Source organism: Muntiacus reevesi, chromosome X (assembly GCF_963930625.1).
Source record: "Muntiacus reevesi chromosome X, mMunRee1.1, whole genome shotgun sequence".
Taxonomy (NCBI): Eukaryota; Metazoa; Chordata; class Mammalia; order Artiodactyla; family Cervidae; genus Muntiacus; species Muntiacus reevesi.
The window spans coordinates 86,505,860-86,520,246 of NC_089271.1; the positions used below are offsets into that span (position 1 = coordinate 86,505,860).

General features: G+C 36.0%; 1 protein-coding gene across 2 annotated transcripts in view; it reads left to right on the plus strand.

Annotated features, from left to right (window-relative positions):
• Positions 1-14,387, plus strand: part of DIAPH2 (diaphanous related formin 2) — a 969,789-nt gene that overhangs the window by 751,185 nt on the left and 204,217 nt on the right. For both annotated transcript variants that reach the window (XM_065914818.1, XM_065914819.1), the window contains one exon: positions 7,527-7,662. In XM_065914818.1, the coding sequence (XP_065770890.1) occupies positions 7,527-7,662 (136 nt within the window). The remainder of the gene's footprint in view (positions 1-7,526; positions 7,663-14,387) is intronic.

Below are 14,387 nucleotides of genomic sequence, written 5' to 3' on the forward strand. Positions count from 1 at the left end.
ATTTGAGAAATCTTATCAACAAGATGCATTATAAAATGGAGCTTTAGAATCATCATACTTGTCTAAGAAACAGAAATTTACAGTATCCAGGTCAGCAGTTCTTTGGAATTTTAAGTATTCGGTGTTATTTTAAAAGAGATTAAAGGAAACAATTTCAAATTCTGAAATGGTAGTATAAGACAGAAAGAAGGTAAAAGAAAAAAAAGCTCCAACAGCACAGTTTGAATTCAAGCTAAAATAGGATCAGATGCTAGGACAGTTCAAGATAAACGATGTGGAGAGAATTCACCTATTTCATTGAGTTTTCATCAAACAATTATCTCTCGCTGATTCACCTTTAGTGTATAAAAAGATTTTCAATATAATGCATGCCAGGTTTCTTTATATTGTTGCCAAATGATTTGACTCAGTATCATTTGTGAATCCTTCTAACATCCCTGATGAATGAAACACTCAGTGGCTTGATCACAGTGTGCCTCTGGCAACGGTGTTGCCAATTTTTTCACCAGGACATTTTCAACACATTCTTTTAAGGTTGTGTGACTCTCTTCTAATACAACTTCCAATACTGAAAATGAATCACAATCTTGCCAAGGATATTCTCACAGATACCCAGGATATTTCAAAACTCAAAAGAGAAAAAAATAAATTTCTAGGTTTTTTTTTAATGAGTGCCAAGTGATAGTGATATCTATCTATATATATACATATTTGGATTTTTAAAATTACCTTTAAGGGACTTCCCTGGTGGTCTAGTTGTTAAGACTCTGTGCTCCTATTTCTGGGGACACAGGTTTGATCCCTGGTGGGGGAACTAAGATCCTGCATGCCGTGAGGTGGGACCAAAATAAATAAATAAATAATGTTACCTTCAATGCCAGTGATATGGTACAGTTGAAAATCATGTTCAGTTTGCTTATGAGGGTAGATGGTATCAAGATGCTACCAAGATCGTCATGGATCACATCCTCGTGTCTTCCAAAAAGGAGAGGGGATTGTGCAAATGAAGCTATTGAAAACACATGAGGTCATGTGTGCTTACCATTTCAACTTTCAGATGTTTCTTTCACACATAATAATGACTGCCATCATGTAGTGAGTATTTCTCTGTACCAGGCATCATCTTCAGTTTTATATAAACATTATTTCCCTTAATCACTTGAACAACTAAGTAATTTGAGTGTAGTACCAACTGGCGCTAGTGGTAAAGAACCCGTCTGCCAATGCAAAAAGATGTAAGAGATGCAGGTTCGAATCCCTGGGTCAGGAAGCTCCCCTGGAGGAGGGCATGGCAATGCACTCCAGTATTCATGCCTGGAGAATCCCATGGACAGAGGAACCTGGCAGTCTACTATAGGGTTGCAAAGAGTTGGACACGACTGAAGTGACTTAGCATCTCCGTTCTACAGATGTATAAACTAAAGCTCAGAGAAATGAAGTAACTAACTTGTTCAAGGTCACACAGCTCTTAGGATAAGTGATGGGAACTTGGATATAAAACCAGGTTAAGGTGACTCCAAGATCCATTTTTCTTGCTAATTGCTCTACTTCTCCATCCCTCAAGTATACTTTGACTTTCAGTGAGATCCCAGTGCTTGCAGAGTGCCTCTGAAGTCAGCACTGGGATATAAAGCCCTTGAATGCAATGGAAGTAAGGAATAGGTTTTGGTGGGCAGTGGTTTTCATTTTTAAATATCATGAGATTAGAAGATGCTCGGTTTGTGTAGACCTAACACGAAAGAGTCTGGCATCTGAGCCCCCTGGAATTTTCTAAACCAGTTTCATCCATTTCTTGAAGTTTAATTGGGATATATGAGAGGTCTTATCATTTACATGAGGTTTGGGTTTTATCGTTGCTTTTTAACATGACATTTTTAGTCCATAGGTCTCATTTGTTAATTATGCCCAACAAAGGAAATAAGATTTGTAATTTATTCTTATCTTTCAGTGAGACAATAGAGACTTTAAATTAGTGAGAGATTTTAAAATGAGGTTGGTGAGTACAAAAATTTTACAGTCAATCTTGGAGACATTTTTTATTGCATTCTACTCCTGTGCTTTTTCCTAACTCTTGAAAAATAGATATGCCAGTAAAACTGAGACTTTTTTTTCTGTAAGCATTTCTTATCTTGGTGAGGTTACTACCAAAACACTTTCTCAATTAGCATCCTCTTAACAGAACACAGTTCTTCACATTGACAGAATCTAATCAGTTGGCATTCCCAACCCTAAGAAATAATGATTGATGCCTACTCGAGAATCATGTTGAAGTAGACAAGTTAGCATTTAAAATGTTTAGTGAGGCTCAACAAATATAAAGTGTTGTTAATCACAGTCAATTATTTAAAGGTTTTTTTTAAAAATTCCGATCTCAAATTTGCTGCTGTTGCTTTTATTCTTTTAATTATTTGGATTTTGTTTTATAAGAGTTAGGTTGAAAAAAATATATCCTTATCCCTCAAAAGAGTTCTCTCATCAGTCTTCATATTTTTTGGAGAGTTAACCAAGGTTTTGAAATTTCTTATCTTTCTCTCTAGTAAAATTAAAGATTGTTGATATGAAACCATAATTAAGATTTCCCTTTCTCATTGTAAATTTATTTCCTATGTAGGGAGAATTAAATAGGCATGTGTTTCCCATCCCTAATTTCCTACAGCCAGAACCAAAGAGTAAAACCACCAAGAGGAATAGGATCTTCTTTTTAGCATGATGCTTCTTCATGAAGACAGAATTGGTGATATCAGAGCTGAATCTTACTCCACAGTCTGTGTTGCTTGAAAAATACATGCCTTTGTAGATGTCTGCATTCATTTCTATTATTGCCAAGCCACAGAAATTATTTTCCTCTTTGTTTTGGTCTCTTTAAGAGTACACCATTATGCCATTTCAAACTGTGTGACTGTTTCGTAGTTAAATTTATTCCTGAAACATTTAAGATGTCAATTGATGGACCTATTACTTGTTCTGTTTCATTGTTTATAGACTTACATTCATGGTGTTTTATAAGTGCCAGTTCCAAGTCTCCCTTTCATATAGAAATTTAGCCCATTCCCGTATGACGAATTTTTCTACTAGTGATTCGGTGATATTATTGACTGATTTTCTTCTAAATTGTTTTAGTTTAGATTTTTATATAAACTTTTTTTAGTTTTGTTTTTAAGAAACAAAAGGAACAAAATGTGAAGAATGCCATAGAAATAGTATGAGTCAAGTTCACGAACCACATAATGCCTATAAATGATCTATATCATTTCTGTTCTCAGAGTATTGTTTATATTTGGGCTTTTTTGTATTTTTATAATTATTCTACAATCTTCATTATGTAATCTTAGTCTACAAGAGAATACTTATAAAAACATTAACAGTCTTGGGAATAAGGTTGCCACATTTTTCACATAAAAATACTAGATGCCCAGTTAAAGTTGAATTTCAGATAAACTATGCCAAAATCTTTTGTTATCAGTGTCCCACATATTACCTGATTTTCTAAAATGAGTATATCCCAAATATTGCATGGAGAATGAATGAGTTTTAGTATCAAGATGTCCCAACTATTGCATGAAACTTTTTAATATAAGTATATGCTAAGTATTGAATGGGATATACTTAAACTAAAATAAAAAAGAAAAATTCACGTTATTACTCAGTCATAAAAAAGAATGAAATACTATCTAACATTCACATTTAGCTGAGTGTCCTGTTTTTTATCTGACAACTTTATTTGGAAGGCATCATGGTAATGTGAGTGAACATTTGTGGTTCTGGTATTTAAGTACCTGCAGAGCCTTGGACATCTCATTTAACCTACCTGAACCTAAGTTTTACCATCTGTAAAATGAGAACAAATACTAGTTTTGTAGGATTTCTATAAATATTTGAAGTTCTTTACTTTAAATACCTGGCACATAATAAATTTCCATTAAAAAATAGCTGTTATTATCAGGACAAGAAAGAAATACAACTGCAAGTTACCAGTTTTTTCTGTCTTCATAATAAATGACAGCACTCAACAGCTAAATGGTCCAGTAGACTGATAATGGAAGCATCCATTCAGATGTTGGTTGATGGTTCACCAGATCAGAAATCTGACTGGTAATAAAATATACACAAGCATTAACCTCCCTTCTCTCTTCTACTACTCACCTCTTCTTATGTTACTTACCAAAGAACATGCAACTTGTTAGTATCAGAACCTGAATGTATGTTGCCTTTGCATGTTGCCTTTTTTCTAAGTTACAATTTTATTTCAATCCTGCCTTTTTCAAATACTTATTTTTTATTTTATTAATTTTTATTGAGATATAATTTACATATCATAAAATTCACCCTTTTGAAGTACAAAATCAGTGGTTTTTAATATATTCACAAGTTTCTGCAATGATCATCACTACATAATTCCAGAACATTTTCATCATGACCAAAAAGAAGCCCCATACAGTCATTCTCCATTCCCCACTCCTCCTTCTCCTGTCAACCAATAGTCTACTTTCTCTCTCCATGGATTTGTCTATTCTGGACACTACATATGAATGGAATCATACCATATGTGGCCTTTTGTGTTTGACTTCTTTCACTTAGCATTATATTTTAAGGTTCATTCATGTCGTGTCATGTATCAGTACTTTATTCTTTTTCTGTTCGAATAATATTCCATAAACAGTATGTACCACATTTTGTTTATCCATTTATCAGCTGATAGGCATTTGGGTTGTCTCCACTTATTGGCTATTGGAAATAATTCTTCTAATGAAAAGTCTTGCACATGTTTTTGTATGAACATGTGTTTTCTTTTCTCTTGGATACATATCCAGAAGTGGAATTGTTGGGTCCTATTGTAACTCTATGTTTAGCATTTTGAAGAACTCAGACAGCTTTCCAAGATGACTCACTATTTTACTTTCACACCAGCAATGCAAGGCATTCGAATTTTTCCAATTCCTCACTTGTTATTATCTGTTTTGTTGTTTTTTTTTTATTATTATAGCCATCTTAGTATTCATAAAGTGGTACCTCATTGTGATTTTGATTTGCAGTTCCCTAGTGACTAATGATGTCAAATGTCTTTTCGTATACTTATTGGCTCTCTATCTGCTTTGCAGAAATATCAGTTTAAATCTTTTGCCCATTTTTAGTTGGGTTACTTGTCTTTTTATGGTTTAGTAGTAAAAGATTTATATATTCCTATCAGATATATGACTTACAAATATTTTCTCCCATTCTGTGTTGTTTTTTTTCCCCCCCTCCCTTTTGGCTGTACCACACAGCTTGTGGGACCTTAGTACCCCAACCAGGAATTGAACCCAGGCCCTGGCAGTGAGAGTGCCAAGTTCTAACCACTGGACCGCCAGGGAATTCCCTTGACAGTGTTCTTTGATAGATAAAAGTTTTTAGTTTTGATGAGGTTTTATTTATCTGTTTCTTTCTTTGGTTGTCTGTGCTTTTGGTGTCATATCCACTTATCTTTTCTTCCTCAAAGAATCAAACAAACATTTAACACTGAGGAGAGACATGAGTTCTTTTCCCAACTTTGCAATTACATAAATGTGTGACCTTAGACAAGTAGTTAAACTCATTCAGAACTCAGTTTCCATATCTGCCAAAAGAAGATGCTTTCAGCAGAACAGGCAATTTTCAATTTTTGGTGAATAATTTCTATAAAACCCCCTAGGTTAGTGATTCTCAACCTGGGTAACATCTGCCAGTCTCTGGAGACATTTTGGCTGTCACAACCAGAAAGAGGTGCTACCGGCATCTAGTCACTGGAGGTCAAGAGTGCTGCTAAATATCCTACAAGACACATGGCACTCCCCCAACACAGAATTTATTGTTGTTGCTAAGTTGTATACAACTCTTTGTGACCCCATGGACTGTAGCCCATTGGGCTCCTATGTCCATGGAATTTCCCAGCAAGAATACTGGAATGGGTTGCCATTTACTTCTCCAGGGGACCTTCCTAATCCAGGGATCAAACCCATGTCTCCTGCTTGGCAGGCGGATTCTTTACCACTGAGCCACCTGGGAAGCCTACAACCAAGAATTGCCTTGCCCCAAATGACAACAGTGCTGAAGTTGAGAGACGCTGCTCCAAAATTATGATTCTATTATTCAAGTTTAAGTGGTAAATCTTTGAGTTTGTCTACAGGAGCCAGAGTACTTTGTGCTCTTAGCATAATTCTAGATGTGCTAGTATGATAGCAGTAGTAGAAGGGAGAGGTACCAATAATTCTTGCAAATCAGAAGAATATTTTGAAAGTGCTTTTTAAAGGCTTTTGAAATCTATTATAGGGACTTCCCTGGTAGTCCAGTGGCTAAGATTCCATACTCCCATTGCAGGGGGCCTGGGTTTGACCCCTGGTTGGGGAACTAAGATCCCACATGCTCCAACTAATGATTCCAACATGCCTCAACTAAAAAAAAGATCCCTCATGCCACAATGAAGATTGATCCTGCATGCTGCAACTAAGATGTGGCACAGTCAAATAAATAAATTAATTAATACAAATAAAGGGTTTTAAAACTAAATAAATGAAAACTATTATATCTTTTAATATGTAGAAAAAATATTTCAATATAGGTACCTCCAGGCCAAGCCTTGTAGATGTATTCTTGTTATTGAGTCTTCTTTGGGGTTTTTGGAACAAAATAGTTTTTGTGAAATAGTTGGTACATGCTGTGAAATAGGTCTAATGAATTAGAATAGGAAAAAGAAAAGCAGAACAATTTGATGGAAGGAACTTGGAGTTGATGTGTCTCTGTATTAGTGATTTCTCTAAAATGACTCTTCTCTAAAGTACTATTAGTCCGGCTGAACTTTAGACTCTAACTTTATCCCATACTGTCAGATGAAATGTACTGATTACCTTGAGTTCCACACATAATCTATGCAAAATAAAACACACAATAACTGGAAATACATTTCAGCATTCCTAAAGATCTTGACATGTAAATGCTATTAAACTTGCAGGTTTGTCTTTCCTGTGACAATATGGCTGATTGTTTCACGTCTTGCACCATTAGATTTAATGATGACCACCACCACACCCACCACCATCATTGTCATAGACTAAGTTTTCTAAGTACTTTATAAATGTATCTCATTTTCCGTCACAAAATCTTATCAGTTGGTTTTAAAAAAACATTTTTCAGGAAAGGGGAAAGTGTAAAAAAAAAGTGGTAGAATACCTGCTAACCATATTTCCCTATTAAACTTTTTCTTGTGTATCAAAGCTATTTCATATTTCAACAACAGAGACAGAATGTTTATTGGTAAATCTGTAAATATTCATGTTTCTAATTTTCTAGCACCCCAGGTAATAACAATTAAATCCTGAATATACTTTTTTTTTTCAAGAAGAAATATCTTAAGTTTATTTCATCCTCTCAAAAGTACATGCACATATCTAAAAGCTGCTATAATACTATTCCATCTCTGAACATCTACACATGTGTATTTAGAATTTTAAAATTGCACAAGTCCTCTAATATATAGGCAACGTAAGAATTTTTAACTTTGTTTATATGTACAGGAAGCAGTGAAAGAAAACAACAAGAGAAAAGAACTGGAAGAGAAGACTAGGAGGGCAAAGCTTGCAAAAGAGAAAGCTGAACAAGAAAAGTTGGAACGCCAGAAGAAAAAGAAACAACTCATTGATATAAACAAAGGTATGAAGTGCTTCCATTTAAAAAAAAAGAAAGACATATGAAGTGTAAAGTAATTGCATTTAATTAACTTTGAATTATAAACTGAATAATTGTGGTTTTGGTAGAAAATTTACCATATTATTAGTTACCTTTATCAAATGTCTCTCATTATTATCTTTATTTCTTGTCATCCTACACTGAACACAGGATTTTTGATAGCCAATGCAAGGTAATATGTTGTTGCAACACTCTTTCTTTTCATTTTTTTAATCAAATTATATATGTTCTGAATGAGGCAGTGGTAAGAGAAGAAGAGAGATGAAAAGAGAAACACTGGTCTGGGGAGATGAGCCTTATGGTTTTAATTTTATTTTATTGGCACATGCCTATTGATAGTACAGCAACGACTAACACCATCCTTTGGGATCTTGAACATTTCATGTCTTAATGGATACTGACAGCACTATTAAAAGCTGAAAAAAAGTAGGGAGAAAGCACCTTGTCCAGCTGTGAGCCTACGAATAAAATACTGGTATATCCACATAGTATGAAGTAAGTTGTTTTCTTGGTTAGCAAGAATGACTGCCTATAAAAGGTGGATCTTTTTGCTTTGGTTTTGTTTTCTTTTTAAAGAAGAGAGGGAGGAAAGAAAGTGATCAGCATCAGGTACCTGCAACTGAATAATGAAAAAGCATAGCCTTTGCCACTGAGGGTTAGAGAATTTAAAAACAAAACAAAATCTGAACAGGATGCAAGATAATATGATTAATATGGACCACCTGTTTCTAAATATATGATATTCAGAATTGCAAGCACTGTATAATGTTTACCATGTGCCAAGCACTGTTCTAAGGCTTTCACATATTTTAAGAACATTAATCTTCATAACATCTCTCTGAGACAGATGCTATTATTATCTCATTTTACAGACGAGGAAACTGAAGCTCATAGAAATTAAGGAACTTGCCAAGGTCACACAAATAGGAAGTATTAGAAGCAAGATTAGAATCTAAAATAGTCTGGTGATAGCATCTGTACACTTAGAAATGCCATTGTCAAATTATAACAATAACAAGAGCAACAACAGCAAACATACAGTACTTACTGTGTATCAGGAACTGTTCTAGGATTTTATGTATTTGAATATACTTAATCCTCACAAAACCCTAATAGAAGAGTATTACTATCTCCTTTTAAGATGAGGAAACAGAGGCACAGAGAAGTTAAGGGAGTTGTCCAAGTTGACATAGAGAGTAGGAGGTAGAACCAAGATCTGAAGCTAGGCAGTCTGTGGCCAAAGTTAATCTTTAATTATTGTTATGCATTTTTAATTACAAGTATTTATTATAATTGAAAGTGAAAGTGTTGGTCGCTCAGTCGCATCCAAATCTGCAGTCCCACAGACTGTAGCCCACCAGGCTCCTCTGTTCATGGAATTCTCCAGGCAGGAATACTGGAGTGGGTTGCCACTCCCTTCTCCAGCATATCTTCCTGACCCAGGGATCGAACCCCGGTCTCCTGCATTGCATGCAGATTCTTTACAATCTGAGCCTCCAGGGAAACCCCATTATCAATTATTCTGCCATAAATCTTCTAAAGTGATATTTGGCAAATCTAAAGTGATATTGCTACTGTTTTCTTCATACCTTTAAAATACATACAAATTTTTAGGAAGTGACTACAATTTATTTTTTTGCCCAGGAAATAAGCATAATTTTCAAAGAAAAAAAGTATACAGAATGGATAAGCAGCAAGGTCCCACTTATGGCACAGGGAACTATATTCAATATCTTGTAAAATACCATAATGGAAATGAATGTAAAAAAGAATATATATATATATATATATATATATATATATATATATATATATACACACTCAATAAATGACTGATTTACTCAGAGGAAAATGGAGCATGACAGCTCTTGCAAGTCACTGCACAGATACGCCAACATCCCTAATTTTGAGTGAGTCAGAATCTCAATGGAACATTTGGGTCTCCCAAACACAAGCACACACATATACTCATAGACACACACATTTCAAGGTGTGGAGATTGAGGTATTTTTCACTCTGTTTCTTTGCTGATTCATGCCCACTCCATAAAATCTGTGTTAAAGGTGAGGTCTTTCCCCAAGCCTAGTTATTTTCTGTCTGTTTGGATTGGGTGGGATATATCTTCTGCCATATATATGTGTGTGTGTGTTTATGTGTGTGCATGTGTGTATACACACACATATAACTGAATCACTGCACTGTACCCCTGAAACTAACACAATATTGTAAATCACTGTGAGGGGAAAGGGGAAAGTGTTAGTTGGTCAGTGGTGTCCAACTCTTTGCCACCCAGTGGACTGTGGCCTGCCAGGCTTCTCTGTCCATGGGATTCTCCAGACACGAATACTAGACTGGGTAGCCATTCCCTTCTCCAAGGGATCTTCAAAATTCCAGGGATCGAAACTATGTCTCCTGCCTTGCAGGCAGATTCTTTCATGTCTGAGTCACCAGGACATTTTAAAAATAATAAAAAGAAAAAAGTAAACTGCCAAGGTAAAATAAGATAGCATCAACATAATTTAGCAAGCAATCTTCATAATTAGGATCAAAAGAACAGGTCCTGACTGATGATCACTCAATTAGGGAAAGGACTAGAGCACAGCATGGCAGTGGGTATTTGCAGGAAGTTCTCACTTAATAGGTGATAGAGTCAGTAGAATAGCACTGAATATTAGCTCCCTTATGTGCATGGAGGAGTACTGAGAGAAGAGGCTGGAAGAGGTAGAGGATAGATTGTGCATTCTCTTGGTTATGCTAAGGGTCTTACACTGAGAGCTATGGTAAATCTATGAATGCTTCTAAATAGAAAGTTAATGTGCTTTTATAGGTGTCTTAGAAAGATCATTTTGACAAAAGCATAGAGAATTGACTGAAAAGGGAACAGCATGAGACAACAGAGGTTAAGAGGTTATCACAGTCTTGACAAGAGAAAATGTGGCCTGAATTAATGCAGTGGTAGTGCCGTTACAGAAGTCACCAGTAAGAAGTGTATTCTATTCTATGGGTTGTGGATTTGTATAGACAGATTTATTTTGAGGAATTGGCTCATGTGATTATAAAAGCTGGCATGTCGAAAATCTGCAGAGTAGGATGGCACCCTGGAGAGCCAGGGAAGAACCCATGTTGCAGTTCAAGTCCAAAGGCAATCTACTGGTAGAATTCCCTCTTGCTCAGGGGCAATCAGTTTTTTGATCTTTTCAGAACTTCAGTTGATTGGATGAGGCCCACCTGCATTACAAAGGGCGATCTGATTTACTAAAAAATCCATTGACTTAAATATTTATCTCATCCAAAAACACCCTCATTACTCTGAACTAATATGTGGATACCATGGCCCAGTCAAGCTGACACATAAAATTAATCATCACCAGAGGGCTATTAAAATGTAGAATTCACTGACCCTGAAAATTTTAGATGGGAGAATCAAGGGAAGGGGGCATTAAAGAAGGTGGTACCTTCTTTAATAAATAAATAAATTTAATAAATAAAAAACAATTCACAAATAGAGCAGACTTCATCAGGAGAATTACATGATAGGTGACATTTTGAATCTCGTGTCATTTTAAGAAATGTTGTAAAGGTGGGAAATATCTAAGAAGCTATTGTGTGTGTGCATATGAAACCTGGGAAAGGTTTAGATGAGAAAGACACACTTGAGAATCATTGGTTTTTTATTATTAAAGTTAGGATATATTAGTTACCTAGGCATCCCAGGTGGCTCAGTAGTAAAGAATCTGTCTGCCAATGCAGGGGCTGCAGGAGACATGAGTTTGATCCCTGGGTTGGGAAGAGCCACTGCAGGAGGAAATTTCAACCCACTCCAGTGTTCTTGCCTGGAAAATCCCATGGACAGAGGAGCTTGGTGGGCTAAGTCCATGGGGTTGCAAAGAGTTGCACACGACTGAGCGCGCACGCAGGCATGCAAGCTTATTAGTTTCCTAGGCCTTCTATAAGAAAATACCACAAACTGGATGGCTTAGAACAACAAGATTTATTGTCTCCCAGTTCTGGAGGACAGAAATCTGAAATGAAGGTATTGGCAGGGTGCTGCTCTTTCTGAAAACACTAGGGAAGGATCCATCCATTCCAGGCTTCTCTCTTTGTTTCTGTTAGTTCCTTGACTCGTGGCAGCATAACTTAAGTCTTCGCATGGCATTCTCCATGTGTACACATCTGTCCCTTCTCATGGTGAAGGGAAACCAGTTATGTTGGATTAGAGGTCCAACTTAACTCATTTGACCTCACCATTATGTTCTTGATTGGTGGCCCATATGTAGCAAATGTCGTTCATTGTTCAGTAGCTACGTGGTATCCGACTCTTTGTGATCCTGTAGACTATGGCATGCCAGGCTTCCCTGTCGTTCACCATCTCCCAGAATTTGCTCAAACTCATTTCCATTGAGTCGGTGATGCCATCCAACCATCTCATCCTCTGTCGCCTCCTTCTTCTACCCTCAAACTTTCCCAGCATCAGGGTCTTTTCTAATGAGTCGGCTCTTTGTATCAGGCAGTCAAAGTATTAGAGCTTCAACTTCAGTCCTTCCAATGAATATTCAGGATTGATTTCCTTTAGGATTGACTGGTTTGATCTCCTTGCTTTCCAGAGGACTCTCAATAGTCTTCTCCAGTTTGAAAGCATCAATTCTTTGTTGCTCAGCCTTCTTTATGGTCCAACTCTCACATCTTATTATTGTTATTGTTTATTGTAATATTATTTTACAATTAGAGTATATGTGTGTTAGTACTTGCAAATGTGTTTTAAATGTGTTTTAAAAAGAGATCCTTCCATTGAAATGATATAATCTTAAGGAGATCAAAGATGCAGAAAAGAAAGAATAAAAACAGAGTTTGGTAACTGGGTATCAAAACAGCGTTCAGTGTCAGTGAGTTTCTTACTATCTTGTAAAAGATACTACTGTTAACTAGGTGGAAGTCAGTTGCAGACATTCTTTTGAGTCTGGGAGGAGGCATGATGGAGCTACATGAAAGGTGAATCCACGGAAGACATGAGAATGAGGTGCCATCCGAAAGTGATTCAAAGAACTTGTAAATGTGTCCAGTTATAACAGTGTTATCCATTTTCCACTGAAAGAACTGATATAGAACACTGGATTACCATTGTGAGCTACATATAATATAAGTTGTAGGGATAGTTCATCTACATGTGACTGGAGATAGATACATTTGGAATGAGGAAATCTTACCTGTACAAAGGTAGTCAAGTAAAGAGTCCTTGGGTAAAGAAAGTCATTTGAAAATTGCAAATGACTTTAAAAACACAGATACTTTTTCTGTAAAGTTTCTGTTTCATATCAACTTTGCAAAATTGGCAGACCATCCCTTTTAAAAAATCTCCTGTGATCCCATATAGCTAATGAGTAACAACAACAAGATGTATTTATCTGGCATGCAAAATTATATACATTCATCATGAGGAAATATTTTAGAATCTAATTATCCCGAGGAATAATGGGATAAAGCAACCACAAAAGATTATTTCTGTAATCTGGATGTGATCAACCAAACTCAGTATTAAGTAAAGATATCATGGAAGCCAAGCAGCCAGATAATTACATCTTTAAAGTTAAATCCATTATAAAATGCCATGTCTCCCCGCCCCCCCCCAAAAAAAGCCATGTTTCAAGGCTCCATTTTGAAAGAATTAGAAATCCACAGGCAAAGCCCACGATAAGAAATAGTGTTTTTTTATTGTAAAAGAGAAAAAAGACATGGGTGTATATTAAAGAAACCATCATTTGTAAGCATTAAGTGACATGATTAAAAAGTTATTAACATCTCTGCATTACAAAAGTGGAGATCAGTCCTAGCTCTGCCACCTACTCACTTTATGACCTTGTTCTCTTCCTTCATCTCTTCATGCCTCAGTTACCTCATTCATAATGGAGGATAATGACATTTGCCTCCTATTGTTTTAGTGAAGATTAAATGAGATAATTAAGTGTAGTACATAACACAGAGCCTAGAAAATTCTTGCTGCTGCTAATGATGAGTCATTTTGTGCTTGTTGAAGAATTCAGAAAAAAGTTCAAGACATAGTCCCCATTCTTTTTAGTTTACAGTTTTGTCAGAGATATGTAGGTGAGAAAAAAACTGTTCATTGACTGGGGCCCTATAAATTACATGGACAAAAGGCAGATTAACAGGAGAAAAATGAACAGATGTATTAATACATGCATCATGCATATACCTGAGAGCATTCAGTGATGAGTAACTCAAAGGGGTGATTAGAACTTGGGCTTATATATCATCTTAGCAAAAGAATAATGCATTTTTAGAAGCTTTTAGATGAGACAAAAGCAAAGCACTTTGCGTTTCTAGTGTGGCAAATTGTGGGAACGTAAATATATGAAGAAACTAATGGAAGATAAGAGCTAGTGGGCAAACTGTTACGTAGGTTTCCCTGGTGCTGTTTCCGAAAGGATAACAGTCTATCTAGAATAGTCTCTGATGAATAACTTCTCTTTATTCCTGATAAAGAGTAATAGAGGGACCCCTTCACAAATTTATGTCCTGCTTTTAGGCAGATAGCTACAGGACTGAGAGTTCTGGTATCTGCTTCTTCTCAATTACCTTCAGCTTGAAATAGTGGCATATTTTGGGGTGAAATATTCTGCTACTCTTCAGATGTGATAAAGTTGAACCAGCAAACAGATATATAACAGAGATTA